This window comes from Protopterus annectens, chromosome 8.part0 (genome assembly GCF_019279795.1).
Source record: "Protopterus annectens isolate FY-2018-M chromosome 8.part0, PAN1.0, whole genome shotgun sequence".
In the NCBI taxonomy this organism is placed as follows: domain Eukaryota; kingdom Metazoa; phylum Chordata; order Ceratodontiformes; family Protopteridae; genus Protopterus; species Protopterus annectens.
In genome coordinates this window covers 1,347,224,694-1,347,239,015 of record NC_056741.1, presented here as the reverse complement: position 1 = coordinate 1,347,239,015, position 14,322 = coordinate 1,347,224,694, and the positions used below count along the sequence as shown (strand labels likewise).

Genomic DNA, 14,322 nt, shown 5'->3' with positions numbered 1-14,322 from the left:
AATCAGAAGAAGGGCAAGTCCAACCCTTAGCAGGCCAGTTCCTGCTGAACTTAGGGGGCTGCACCTGCAAAAAATCTTTAACAGTCTGCATAGACTTAGCCTTGTCTTCCATTTTTTTCCAAGACAGACTCCACAGGAGAACCAAACAAAACTTCAGACTGCAAAGGAGCATCCAAAATCCTAGCTTTAACATGCTCTGACAAATTCTGATCCTTAAGCCAGGCGTGCCTGCAAAGAACTGAACCAGTGGCAGCCACCCTGGAAGAAGCCTGCAAAGCATCAAAACCACACTGCAAAGCATGCTTACCCACCTGATCAGAGGCATGTACCAAATCCTGTAATTCCTTACACTCTATGCCCTCTGCCAAAGCATCCATTTTAGATTTTAACTGAGTAAGAAGAAAATTCTGGTATTTCAACATATGAAACTGGCAATTCAAAGCCCTCATTGCTAAAGTGGAAGAGGTATATACTTTCTTACCCCACCTTTCCAAAGCTCTAGCATCCTTATCCAAAGGAACTGGATTCTTTACAACAGAAGCCCTGACACCCTTAGGTCCCTGGCTAATAGTTTCTGGGTCGGCCCTAGGGCTCTTATACAGATATTTATGAGCCTCAGGCACTCTGTAATACCTATCTGGCTTCACTGGCGCAGGAGGCAAAGAATCTGGATTAAGGGAAGCCTCAGAGAAAACGTCTTGAACAACATCCAAAACAGGAGGTATAGCCAAGGGCCTATGCTGTGGTAAAAACAAAATTCCTAAGCCTCTTCCTGGAATCTGAGAAATCCTGACCTTCCCATTTAAAATGCCCCCTCATGGAATGCAGGGTTTCTGAAAGAAAAATCCTCTGGAGGAGAAGCAGAAGGAGTGGAATCCTCTGCGTCTGAATCAGAATAAGGAGGAAAATCCTGAATGTCTTCAGCCGAAGACTCTGAGTAATCTGAAGCCTGCTCCAAACTTTCCATTTCTGGCTCCACCCTAGGCCTCTTATCAGGAGGGGGCATAGAACAACTGATTAAAGTAATTAAATCTTCTGCCATTTTAAGCATGTGTTTTTTAGGCACAGAACCTGCAGAACTAGGACTGACACCTGTGGAAGGCAAACCAGGCCTGCCTTTGGAAGGCACCTTAGAGACAGAAGGAGAAGGCCTAACCACCTTAGGCAAAGAAGGGAGAACAGTAACCTGAGAGGCCCCCTCAGCCTGACCTGACTCCTGGGAAACCACATCTTGCAAAACCAACGTCTCCCCCTGAGACTCAGTTGAAACTGCGGCCGGATCAACCGAATCCACAGTGGAGTCTAAAGAACCGGCGTCCGGAACGGACGAGTCATCCTGTTTGGACTTTAAAGATTTATCTTTGCGCTTCTTCGCGGTAGCGGGCGTCGGAGGATCCGACGGCATATTGTAATTACACCGCTTACCGAAGACAAGCCTAGCACAATCTAACCTACGTTTAATGGTGCACTTATTAAATCTAGCACAAAAGCGACACCCTACTACGTCGTGCTCAGGTCCCAAACACGGAATACAAAGAGAGTGGTAATCCCTATGCGGTATCTGTTTCCCACAAGAAATACAATTATTCACTTTTTCTGACATCCGGAAGTAACTGAGGCAAGAAAAAACAAAAATAATCCCCAACGGGGTACTTAGCCCAACTTGGTATCGGTCTGAAACTCAGAATACGAAAATTTCAGAACGCCGAACGGCACTTGCAAACGCTGCTTCTGCTTCGGACCATGCGGCAAAAAAGACTGAGGAAATGACGTCGGTCATGCGCTTTAATACCTTGACGTTCTGACGTCAGATCTGAGCGCCCATGACCGACGTCAGCCTAATACTTTGGTATTCGGGCCGACCGAGGACAGCGGACTACCCATAAGTTATGACTGCAGCAATGTGAGATGAAGAACATCATTCTATTACCAGCACACTTTTTTGTGGGAGAAGGGATGGATCTCAATAGCCTTGATGACTTCTAACCCACTGTGAAGTTCACTGCCAAGTAACCATTATTTACGGATAGTCACATACTGCAAAAATAATCTCATATATTTCTGAAGGAGGAGTGACAGCTGGTCAGTAGTCATCATTCTGAAAATGGATACAGTCTAAGTAACCTACCCTGTAACTACCAAGAAGCCAAGCTGCAAAAATACACATGCGAGCACAGAAACCTGTCTGCTCTCAATTTTAGAAACAACACATCATAAAATTCTTCCTGTAAAGGGCAAATTAATGCAGACTGATACATCTGTCTACTCAGGAGGGAGGATACAATAATTTAATCCTTTCCTCCCAAGGCACTCAGGATTTTCATTTTTTTCTCAAAGCATATTCTAATGCAGTACCATGAGTCCCTCCCACCTCTTACTTCTCAGAGATTACGGATTCATAGTGATGCACATAGTAAAATTTCCCAAGCTAAAATGTCTATATTTAAACAAACCAAACATTACTTTCTCATTTGGTACCTGCAGAAGGAAGTGGCCTAGATCCAGGAGCCCGTGATGATGTTAAGTTATTAGGAAACTTATTCTTGTTTGTTCCCTGAAGTCCTGGAGGTGCTAAAATGCAGGAGCTTTGTTTAGCTGTGGAGAAACCTGGCAATGGCTGCACAGGAACATCTACTGCCTTTTGTTCTAATGTACCAACCTCTGTGAAAACAAAAGAAAATTAGTTCTAATTCCAGGAAACTATGAAAAGCACGGTGTTAAACATGGGTAACAGTTTTACTTTCATTTTAAATTTCCATGCACAAAAAGCAAGTCCCAACCTCTACAACATTATCTACACACACATGTAACAATAACCTCTTTCAATTTATGCTAAGCTATAAAGACTGGATAGGATTTTGAAAAGTAATAACCTAATGAACCCTAAAATTGGCCAGGATGAGAATTTCTCACCCAAAGTTGCATCCAAAATGGCAATCTCTTCCTTCAGGTTGCAGACAAATGAATATCCTACTTCAGATCAACAGTTTTATAAAACCAGATGAGACACCAGGAATCCTAATTCGTGTAATCAAAATAGCTCTGTGTGACTTCTTACAACACATACTCAATACTGAATTAAAAGCTGGCCATATCCTTAACATCCAGAAGTAGGCTTCTACAGTCTCTATCCACATATACCAACTACAGACTGATTAAACTCAAAAGTATACTGTGCAAGGTGATGAAGAGAACCAACACCGAACTTATTCAGAAAGACCCTGGAAATCTTCTCCAAGGCTTAACTCAGTACAGTTTTGTCAAAGAAAGATCCTGTGTACTTAATCTCAAAAATTAAACAATTTATGGCTTTGACCAAAGCCTTAGAAGAACGTCTATATCTTGTCCAGGTAGATACCTTAATCTGTCTATAAAGTGTTAAATATTACACCCAATGCCAGAATTCTAAGAACGCATTAATACAAAGGTAAATTAAGCCATAACAATTTAGGTCAAAAATTTGCTACATGGACTTGCTCAACAGGTAAGAGGAGGAAGGCTCCTACCCTTACCATCCCATCACCAGTTGGGACTCAAAACTCTGTCCTGGAAAAGAGATTCTGTAATCTAATCATATACTCTCTTATCATTATCAGTTCCACCAAGCAAAGCAGGGAACACAACCATATAGAATATTTTTCATGGACTACAAAACTGATTCCCAGTACCTCACTCACCAAAAATGCATATGACTACAAACTTAGCAGCCTTCTTCTCAACCTTGCTGACACCACCTCCCTTTACATGAATGAGGCAACAGAAATTACCTTGCAAAATTCAATGTGAAAAAAAATGTGAAAAAATACTGGTGATTTGACAAAAAAAAAAAAAACATCTCTACGCATGATGAGCAACAAGTAAATGCTTACAAAACAGCAAATGGTTTCAGAGTCCTTATAGATATAACCTTTCACCTGACACCCTCACAGTTGCTACCATCCACAACGCATAAAGGTGTCTACTTGATCCTACCTTAACATCTGCCCCTCTTTCAATGGCTCAGACCAATTTATATAATACTGTACTTTGCTAACTGCCTCAATTCAGATACCACCTGATGCTACTGAAAAGCAGCAAAAGACTCATCAGAGAGGATGGAAGGACTTTAAGGCTCGTCTTACAACCAAAGACCACAGCAACTTACTCTTCTTTTGTACCTAATCATCTTCTTAACAGTCTATTCCTGTTAAACAGACTATAAAAAAATTACTATTTGAAAACTTTTGTACAGAATACCCTCTACTGAACCGAACATAAGAGGACAAAGCCTCAGTCAAAACTAATATCAGTAAGTGTTCCGTAAAAACTTCACATCACAACTTTACAAGTCTCACATACCTATGGAATAAAATCACACTCATTAAACTCAGCCCCATCAATTCAAACATTCAATAAGGAATATGATAACTACATGGGAACCTGAAGTTCCAAAATGGGAACCAGGTTATCAAGGTACTTTGACGGCCAACAGGCTTTGAGCCTGTTGATTAACTATAAATTTATGAACTTGCCTCCAATCTATAAAAGTGACATCTCCTGACCGCTAGAGAAGAAACAGATCAATGCAGATGTGCAAGACAACAACCCAGTGATAATTTAGGAATTCACAACCATTTACTGTTACAGCATCCCTCGTAAATTCAATGAACCATTCTCCCCTTCCACTGACTTCAGTTCCAAAACTGAACTAGCAAAATCCTGAAAGTTTATCTTGTCCCCCCCTTAATACCCTCAAGTTCAAAAAATACATTTTTAAATATTGTTGTTTCAAATGTCAAATCAGAACAAAGGTATTTGTGAAGCTTCCTCACAAGTATGTTACCTGCAACTGATGCTGGACTATGTGCGATTGTTCTGTTATCATCATGCTCCAAAGTACTATTGATATCTGGTTCAGAAGCAGGTGGACGGCATTCCAAAATTTTGCATGTGTAAATACACCGCTTTCGAGCATCTGTAGTACTCCAATACACTCTTGAACACCTGCAAATTTAAAGAAAAATCTCTTGCAGCTAGCAGTAGGACACCATACACAACAGATACAGCCTTACTCTACCAGTTCTAAAAGGGAGTCCTGCCTTAGTATGTTTATGACTGTGAATATGCTTCACTAGAGTCTGTCTGAATTTGGTTACATTCCTCACAAGCTCCTTTGTTCAAGGGGTAGTAAAAGGACGCTCTCCACTGACAAAAAAAACTGAAGTCAGACACAGCACTAGAAGAGCATGCCAAGCCCAGAAGAACATGAACTCATCCCCAAATATTAAGTAAGCACACAACTTGCAAAGCAAAAGCCATGAAAATTAAACATCTGCACTGTTTAACAAAATCTGTGCGTGCATCTCTTCATATATCTACAGTATGTGCGGCCATGTATTGCAGTGTAGTGCTCTCTAGAGACTGCTGTGAGGTATGTTGAGCTGCAATTTTGGGGCAGTATGTACTGAAATGCATCAAGTGCTGTCCAAACACCTGTGAGAAATTGAAGTGTATGTGAAACTCAAGTAAAAATCAAGTCTTTCTCAGTAGTGAACTGTCAGATATAAACAGTTGGGACAATATTTGCCGTGTGTCCATATGGAGGTATACCCCTAGCATTAAAAGCTGGCTTCTGTGTCAGGGTAGCATGGAAAAGGAAGCTCTTTTTCAATGTTCTATTATAAACTTGTTCAGTGTAATAAAAGTGATTTACAAAAACAGTGCAGGCACGTCTTAAAATTGGCAATGATCCAAAGTGTAAAAGAAAAACCCTCTCCAAAGAGGGAGAGAGAGAGAGAGAAAAGGATTCTTTCAAGGGAAAAGGTGCTGACTCAAACTAAAACCCTCTTGACATCATTAATGAGTGAAGCAACGAAAAGGTGTTGTTTCCACAAACAAAATGAGGTTCATTACTGGGTGAAACACGAAAGTGGTGTTGATTTTAAAAGCAAACCACAACTGTATAGCACAAAAAAGAAAACTGTGTACAACCTTGGTAAACCATTTATGAATTCCCTGTTCTGACAATGAGAAGCAAAGTAGTAATACAAAAAAACAATACTTCTGCTGCAATCATAGATATAAAACAAAACTGCTTAAGTAGAGCAGTACGAGTTAATCACAGAAAGTAATATTGAGCAACTTAGCCTGGTATAGTGGAATGGAAGCACTTTTCACAACAGTCTTGCTGAGCAAACAGATATTTTGCATTTTAGTGCTACAACTAAGCAAAGCAAAAAACTTAGCTGGAAATGAGTTCAGCTCTAGAACTGGAACAGATGAAGCTGAAGAGAAGAAACAAAAGTTATGTACTTACCATAACTTTAGATCCGTGTTGCCTTGTTTTTGTCTGGTTCAACATGTGGGACGCCCGATCTGGTTTGATCCAACCTCGACACCTTATACCAGCATATTTGATACGAGAGGCTCTGACTCCTCCCCTATCCACATTTCCCCTCTCCTGCCTGAAATTATCTCAGTTAGAGTTTGGTGAGCGGCTCCAATTGATCTTAAATTATGTAGGAAGTAATGGAGAAAAGAAGAAAATATTGAGGGAAATCCACTACAGAGGAAAGTGGGACAATGAGCAGACGATCCCTAGAAGAAGAAAATTACAATTTGGAAGGAGTAAAGAGGGAGGGGAGTTGAACCACATGAAAATAAGACAACATGGGTCTAATGTTATCGTAATTACCTAACTTTCCTATCTGATGATATCTATTTTTGTCTTATTCAACATGTGGGACAGATTCCCAAGCTAACAAAAAGGGACCTGGGTGGACTCAAGGATGGAAATTCATGAATATGGCAAAGCCAAAAGTTGAGAGAGTCCTAGACTGCATGTCTCACTTATGAGATATGAAGTTACTAGTTGTAGACCAAGTCGCCGCAGCACATATCACTGACAGGCACTTTTCTTTGCAAATGATGTTGAAGTTGGTATCACTTTGGTACAGTAAGCCTTGGGTATAAGGTGCAGAGACAGCCATTTTGACTTATAAACGAATGAAATGCAATCTGCTAGCCATGTTAGAAGTATAACTTTAGACACATGTTGTCCAAGCTTTGCCTTGGAAAATGAAACAAACAATTAGTCATACCTTATGAAGTCCTCAGTCCGGTGTAGAAAGAACCTGAGCTGCCAAAAGACATCTAATGTATGTAGGATATCTTCTCCTTTATTAGCAAAATTTGGAAAGAATACTGGCAAATCAATTTCTTGGTTTAGGCTAGATTCCAAAGCCACCTTGCAAAAGAAGGAGAGGTTTGTCCTCAGTGAAACCCTGTCTTTATGAAAAAATAAGGAATGGCAATTTGCATGAAAACACTTGCAATCCTGGCACATTTTCTGATGTAATGTCAACCAAACAAGATATCTTTCCAAGAAAGGAACGCAAGATCTGATGAAGCTGCAGGTGCAAAAGGTTTCTGGGTCAAAAAATCAAGTAAAATTGTAATATTCCAAGAAGGGACCGGATCACAAATTGGGGGCATACCTCTCAACCTTTTAGAGAAAGACATCTTGACAAAGCCATAAATAAAAGTGGGACAAATGCCCAAAAACAGGGACACCTTTTAAATATTGCTCTTACAAACTTAGAAAGTTGATAGAACAACAGGTTTTGCATTAGCAATAATTTTCTCAAGTGTATGAAGTCTGAAACTCAATGTCTATCACTAGTTTGTAACTTCAATCTGTAATGATTTACCACTAATTTGCCAGAAAACCAGAAGTATATGAAAAAATGAATCAAAAATGTGAGGCCAAAATCTGGTTATTCTGTAAAAATCTGTACAGTTGAGAGGTATGACTGGGGGGGGGGGGGGTCTCAGTAAGAATGTTCCTCTAAGAAAAGCCTTGGTCACCTTAAGAGAAGCAATACAAGCATCATTATGTCCTATGTAAAAGTAAGAAATGGCAGCTATCAGGACTTTTACTGTACAGCAACTACGGACTGCCATAAAAAGTTCAGAAAGAAACTCCAAAATTGCTGGTTAAGGGGCCGAAAGGGTGTACTCCATTTGAAGAGGCCCACATAAAGAAACATTTCCCTTTACATTTATAAATCTTCTTTCTCTGAATCCCTGAGAAGAAGAGATTATATGGACTACTGGGACAGAAAGTCTGACATCTCTGGCAATTGTTAAAACTGGAGAAAACATGTGGTTAGTTTTAGGGACTGGAGATCTGGTAAAGGCATCTTGGATGGTGACTGAGAACATCCGAAGTGGGATCCAGGACTCATGTTGGGTGCAGAAGATAAAGCCAAAGAAAAGGGAACCATACCTGCAGAGGCCAAAAGGGGGAAATGAGGATTACCCTGGTATTGTACTCTATGGCTTTCTGAATCAGGGGAATTGGTGGAAAAGTGTAAAGGAGACTTGGGGGCCAAAACTGGACTAGAGCATCTCCTGGTTACTGTTCCTATGGAGAGATGGGGGTGAACTTCTGTATTTGCTGTTGGGGTACGAAGCAAAAAGATTGCAGCAAGGTTGGCTCCAGTGGCTGAAAATCTCCACTGCCACTGTTTGTTTGAGAAATCACTTGAGAGGCAATAGTACAGCTCTACTTAATTTGTCTGCTAGAATGGTGGACATTCCAGGGATGCATATTGCTACTAGAAAGTCATTTGAAAGACATTGCCCACTGCCAATCTCTCATGGCTTACTTGCAAAGAGGGTACGAGTGTGTTCTACCTTGCTTGTTGATGTAACAAATCGATGACGTCTGAATGGATAGGGATCACATACTAGGAAAGGAGGTCCTGAAAAGCCTGCAACATTAGGAGGATCACCCCCTCATCTCCAAGACACTGATGTGAAGTTTGGCCTCCATTGATGTACACATCTCTTGAATAGTATTCTCTCCATAATGTCCCTCCCAACCCTAGAAGGGAGGCGTCCATGGTGACTGTGGATTTCAGAGTACAAAGAATTTGCCCTGAACAACTGTCTGGGACGTAATCCACCACTGCATATGATCCATGCACACCTGCATGAAATTAATCCTGTTGTCAACAGGTTGAAGTTTCTGTGACCACTGCACTAGTGTCCACTGTAGAATTCTCATCTGATATCTGGTCTAAGGGACCAGAGTGATAGAGTAGGCCATCGGTACTACGAGTCATAAAATGAGCCTTGCTTGAGGTCAAGGGTGTTACAACACTTGAATGGTTAAAGCTTAGACTCTTACCATGTGAACTTTTGCTACCTGATGTACTGTGCCTATTTGGCAGTCTATAAATTCTACGCTCTGAAAAGGGAGTAGTTTGCTTTTGTTGAAGTTTATTGATATTCCCAAGTGAACTGCCAGGGATAGAAGGACTAGCTAGTGTTGTAAAAGTAGATCCTTGGTGGGAGCAGTAAGAAGCCAATCATCTAAATACAGGAAGACCTGGATCCCTTGTAGCCAAGGACAAGTTATGACTGCCATTATCTTGGTGAACACCCAGGAGAGCTGTAGTGAGACTAAATGGCAGCGCTATGAACTGATAGTGATATGCACGCAGCCAGAAATGGAGGAATCTCGTGGATTGCCTCTGGAACTTGATATAATATGTTTCCTGGTGATTGACAGAGCATGTCCAATAGTCCTTCCTCAAAAGAGGAAGAATGGACTTCACCATGACCATACAAAATTTTGTCTGTTTGGCATTCTGACTTAGATTGCAGAGATTCAATACTGGCCTGAGGTCTTCTGTCTTTTATGGGGAGGGTGGTGGTGGTGGTGTTTGGTACCCATATGTGTGAACCCCAGAAAAGCAAATACCGGTGTTGAAGGGTCTGATCCTGGTCGTCTCCTTGGGATGGAGCCAGGAGGAATTCCAGCTGAATCTGTCTCCTCAAATTTCCTCATCATATGGTCGACATCCATTTTAGTTAAACTTCTAGTGAACAAACCGGATTTTGAAGATGAAGCTGCTGATGGAGGTCTTGAAGTTAGTTTCTGAAGTATCAGGGAATGAAGACCGGGACTGGTCGGTCCTGGAGAAAAGGAGGTGTTCAGGGAGGGAGTTGAGATCCTGGATGTAGTAGGATACAACTGCCTCGATAGCTTAGGTGCTGGACCCAAAACAGCACCCAGATCCAGAGATCTTTTCTTAGCTTTGCCTTTTTTCAGACTGTTTCTTTTTATGATTTTCCTTTGACTTACCTCTATCGTTGTCTTTCTTTTTCCTCAGATCACTTCCCTTCTCTATCTCTCTTCTTGTCAGTGGAAGGAGAGATGGAGTATACCTTTGGATCCATGGACATTTTGGACCCCATCTGAGGGGGAAGAAAGTTTTCAAAAAAAAAACTAAAGTCAGGATGCAAATGTTGTTGTTTGTCTTTCGGCTTTTCCCGGTTAGGGGTTACCACAGCGGAACACCGGTCCCCTAATGATTGGCAGTAGATTTTCACGAACGCCGAGGTGCCAGCTCGATGTTCAACCTTCAATGAAGGCACTCCCATTTACGCATGTCTTTCGAACGCCCACCCAACCTTGGGGAGGACATGCAGACTCCACACAGAAGGCACTCCAACAGAGAATCGAACGGGAGAACCTCTTGCTATGAGGCAACAACACTACCGCTGCACCACCACAGATGATAAAAGTCAGGATGCAACTATTAGCGACTAATTCTTTTATTTGACGACTTCTGATACCTCGGCTACACAAGCCTTCTAAGGAATAACACAGTGTAACTAAAGCAGCCTTTTTATATCCTACAATTAATTGTGTTAAACCATTTTCAATTACTTTACACCAATTACTATTAAATTGAGTAACAATTTCTAATACAAAATTCAACCCAAACTCAGACTTAAAGGTGTACCCTCCCATTTCGGTGTCAGAAAGAAAGAAAACGCACTAGATTATCCAAAAATACATATGAAAGCACTACATCTGAAGTCTTACTTAATACATAGAACAGTAAAACCATTCATTCTTATAAAAAAATAAATTATAATAAATACATCAATTCATTCTAACTATTCTTTACGTATTAATTCTGAATTTTAAATTTTATGAACTTTACATTCATAAAGATTTACATACAACCAATATACTATTGCACTTTTCCCAACTCTAATTATTCTTCATTTATTAAAACTGATTACTCATATATTCATACCCATTGCTTGTGTATCCACCAAACCCTTTAAACATCCCAATTTATTTCTAAATTTAACCCATACGGAAATAAAGTACCCAAGTTCACAATGATTTTAGTTTCTAGCCTTACCAATCTACATCTAAATTCATTACCCCCCCCCCCATATTATGACATCCAAAAGGTTGGGCCAGTACACTGAAGAAGCTTATCAGCATCTCCCCCATGAACTGTGCAAAAGTGCTGGGCCACTGGACTTTCCATTCTTCTATTCCTCACATCACCTAGATGTTCTAATATTCTTAAGTTCACTTTTCTCTTTGTTATACCACATATTGGGTGTACATCCACACCCAATAATGTAGACAACCCCACAAGAGTCACATTTAAACTCATTCTTAATCCAAAACTTTTTTCTATTAATCACTCAACTATCCACATTTTTGATCTTTTTACATACCTTGCACATTTCATAAGGGAATGCCTCCAGCCTCTTCCCCACTGTACTCTGTGCCTTATGATTCAATAATTCTCTCAAGTTGTTGAACTGGCCATACGAAAAGGTTACTTTGGTAATAAATTACCCAACATTTCATCCCTATAAATTACCGGCCACAACGTATTCACCAGCTCCCTCAGTGTGTCAGTAAAGGGAGAGTATTTAGTTACGAAGAATATAGGCTCTACTTTTTCTACTACTGTTTCCTCATGGGTTTCCTGATAACCCCTTCTTGGATTCATGGATTTTATTCTTATTCACCACCCCTCTAACTTTGTTCAAGGCTTCCTGAATATAGACTTCCTTATAGCCTCTTTTACATAACCTGTTTTTCACCATAAAAAAATTCCTTTTCTAGAATCTTATCATCATATGTATTTGTCATAGTCCTCTTGAATTCCCCGCATGGCAAAGATTTAATCAAGTGCAATGGATGTGCACTGCCAGCTTTCAAAAAATTGTCAGCAGCAGTTATTCTATGAAAGGGCCTGTAGTGTAACTTATTAGAATCTACATAAAAGTCTGTGTCTAGAAATTGCATGTTACTATTATTGACCGTGTATGTAAATTCTAACCCAAAGGAGTTCTGACCTAACACATTCATGAAATTTTCAAATTCACATTGTTCAACCCTACACACAAAAATCAAATCATCTATAAAATGCTTGAACATAACTACTCTGTTCCTAACAAAACTTGTTGGATAAATAAACACACTTTCAAAAAAAGCACTGAACAAAATAGCATATGAGGGGGCAAATGCTGCCCCCATTGCTGTTCCCTCTAACTGTAAGTAAAATTCTCCTTCAAAACAAAAATAATTATGTGATATAGCATACTCTAACAATTGGCATAGGTGAGCAGTTTTAGGGCCTTCACCCAATGTTTTTACATTTGCTTCCAAGCCCTTCTCTATTCTAATATTTGTGTATAAAGATCTTACATCGACACAAGCAAAATAACAGTCAGAACTCCACTGGATTTTACTAATACATTCTAGAACATGAGCTGTGTTCTTAACATATTGAATTTTAGGGAGAAATACTTTCAGCTGGGAATCAAGAAAGATGCTTACATTCTGTAAGTATGCCCCCACCCCCAACACTATAGGTCTTCCAGAAGGTTTGGTTAATGATTTGTGCAATTTGGGAATTGCAAAAAATCTGGCATCCTTAGGATTTTTAACATAAAGCTTTCTTGCATCTTTTCGGTCAAAAAATCCCAGTCTTTCTCCCCTTTCCTACAGTTCCAATAAGCCCTCATTAAATTCCATAGCTGGGTTGGTATGCAATTTTCTGTAATTTGTGACAGCAGCCGACGCAGAAAAACACTGATTCTGGTATTCGGGCCGGCAGAGGGCTACCACAGCATGGATAACCCACAGGTGATGACTGCAACAGTGAAACATGAAGATCACACTAAAGATTGTGATCCGTTTAATCTAAAAATAAAATATCACAGCATAAAGGCTGAGAATGGGTCATTGAAACTACAGTGTCAAGGATCTAGAAACAACTACAGAAAATCAACAATGTGGCCCCCATCTATACAACAGAATAAAGCTAAATGCATGTAAACAATGGACACTGACCTATGGGAAGGCTCAGATAGACTATGTTCATATAAACAGTGCAACAATACCAATGACTTGCACTTAAAACACAGTTTAGAACTGTAACAATAAATGCAAAAAAGTGTTGTAAATGTGCTGTAGCAAGAACAACACTAACTGGCAAAATGGATGATCAGTGTGTTACTAAACTGCTGCAATGAAAGGAAGGTCTAACAAATGAAAATTAAATAAATCAGCAACTGAGGCACAGCTCATGGAATATAGCAAGAATTTCAAACAGCCTGAGGTTATGGAAGTAATAGCTAAGTATACAATCACAAAATGAAAACATTTTGAAATTGCAAAGACAAACCTTATCAAGACTGATACGATTACTCAAAAATGTGGTGAATTAGAGAGGAAAATCAAAACTGCTGAAGAGCATGCCACCTTAAACAAATACAGTGATAATTATGTGCCTCTGCTCACACTTGATGAGTAAAGCTCTGAATGCTGCTTATGAGGAATTAAAGCAGCACAAACTGTTTATTGAAACCCAAAAAGAAATAGGGAATGCATTAAACAGAGTAAAACAACGGGACCTGACAGATGCAGGAAATCAGCTCTAACAGGATAGGGAACTATAAAACATCAAGAGAATATGAGGATAGTTTATTCTCGCATCAATAGTAAGGTGAGGTGCATTAGACATAACTGAACCGATTAGCCTATCAGGAGAGTTCTTGCCAGTGACAAATGTAAACAGTTAGGGGATCATGATGATATACCTGCTCCCAACTGGGGCATGCGACCAAATAATGTAACAACTGGAATAACAACCCTACGCTAATGAATGGGCGGGCCAGCCAATGTGGGATCTGGCTGGATAATTATGCTCATCAGAGCTGTAGGGGATCTTGTGGTATACTATTTCCTACATATTGTTGTAGGGTATGTGCTTCTGCAGCTTTGGGTTAGACTGGGAGAAGATACACATCTGCCTTGAATGGAGAGGGTCACACCCCACTTTTTGTAAAAAGAGAGTCACATAGAGAGAGGGAGTGAGTCAGCGACAAAGATTTGGGGCTTCCTAACTGGGAGACTGAATAACGTGTAAAAGCACACAGGCTGGGCCTGTAGACAGTGAAATGGAATATTGGAAATGTTGAACTTTCTGGAACAGACAGAGAAAGTAC

The 14,322-nt window shown here is 40.1% G+C and overlaps 1 protein-coding gene across 5 annotated transcripts in view; it reads right to left on the bottom strand.

Moving 5' to 3' along the window:
• Positions 1-14,322, bottom strand: part of KMT2A (lysine methyltransferase 2A) — a 3,231,120-nt gene that overhangs the window by 814,779 nt on the left and 2,402,019 nt on the right. For all 5 annotated transcript variants that reach the window (XM_044080894.1, XM_044080898.1, XM_044080897.1 and 2 more), the window contains exons 25-26: positions 4,823-4,983; positions 2,479-2,661 (exon numbers count right to left, since the gene is read on the bottom strand). In XM_044080894.1, coding sequence (XP_043936829.1) covers positions 2,479-2,661; positions 4,823-4,983 — 344 coding nt within the window. The remainder of the gene's footprint in view (positions 1-2,478; positions 2,662-4,822; positions 4,984-14,322) is intronic.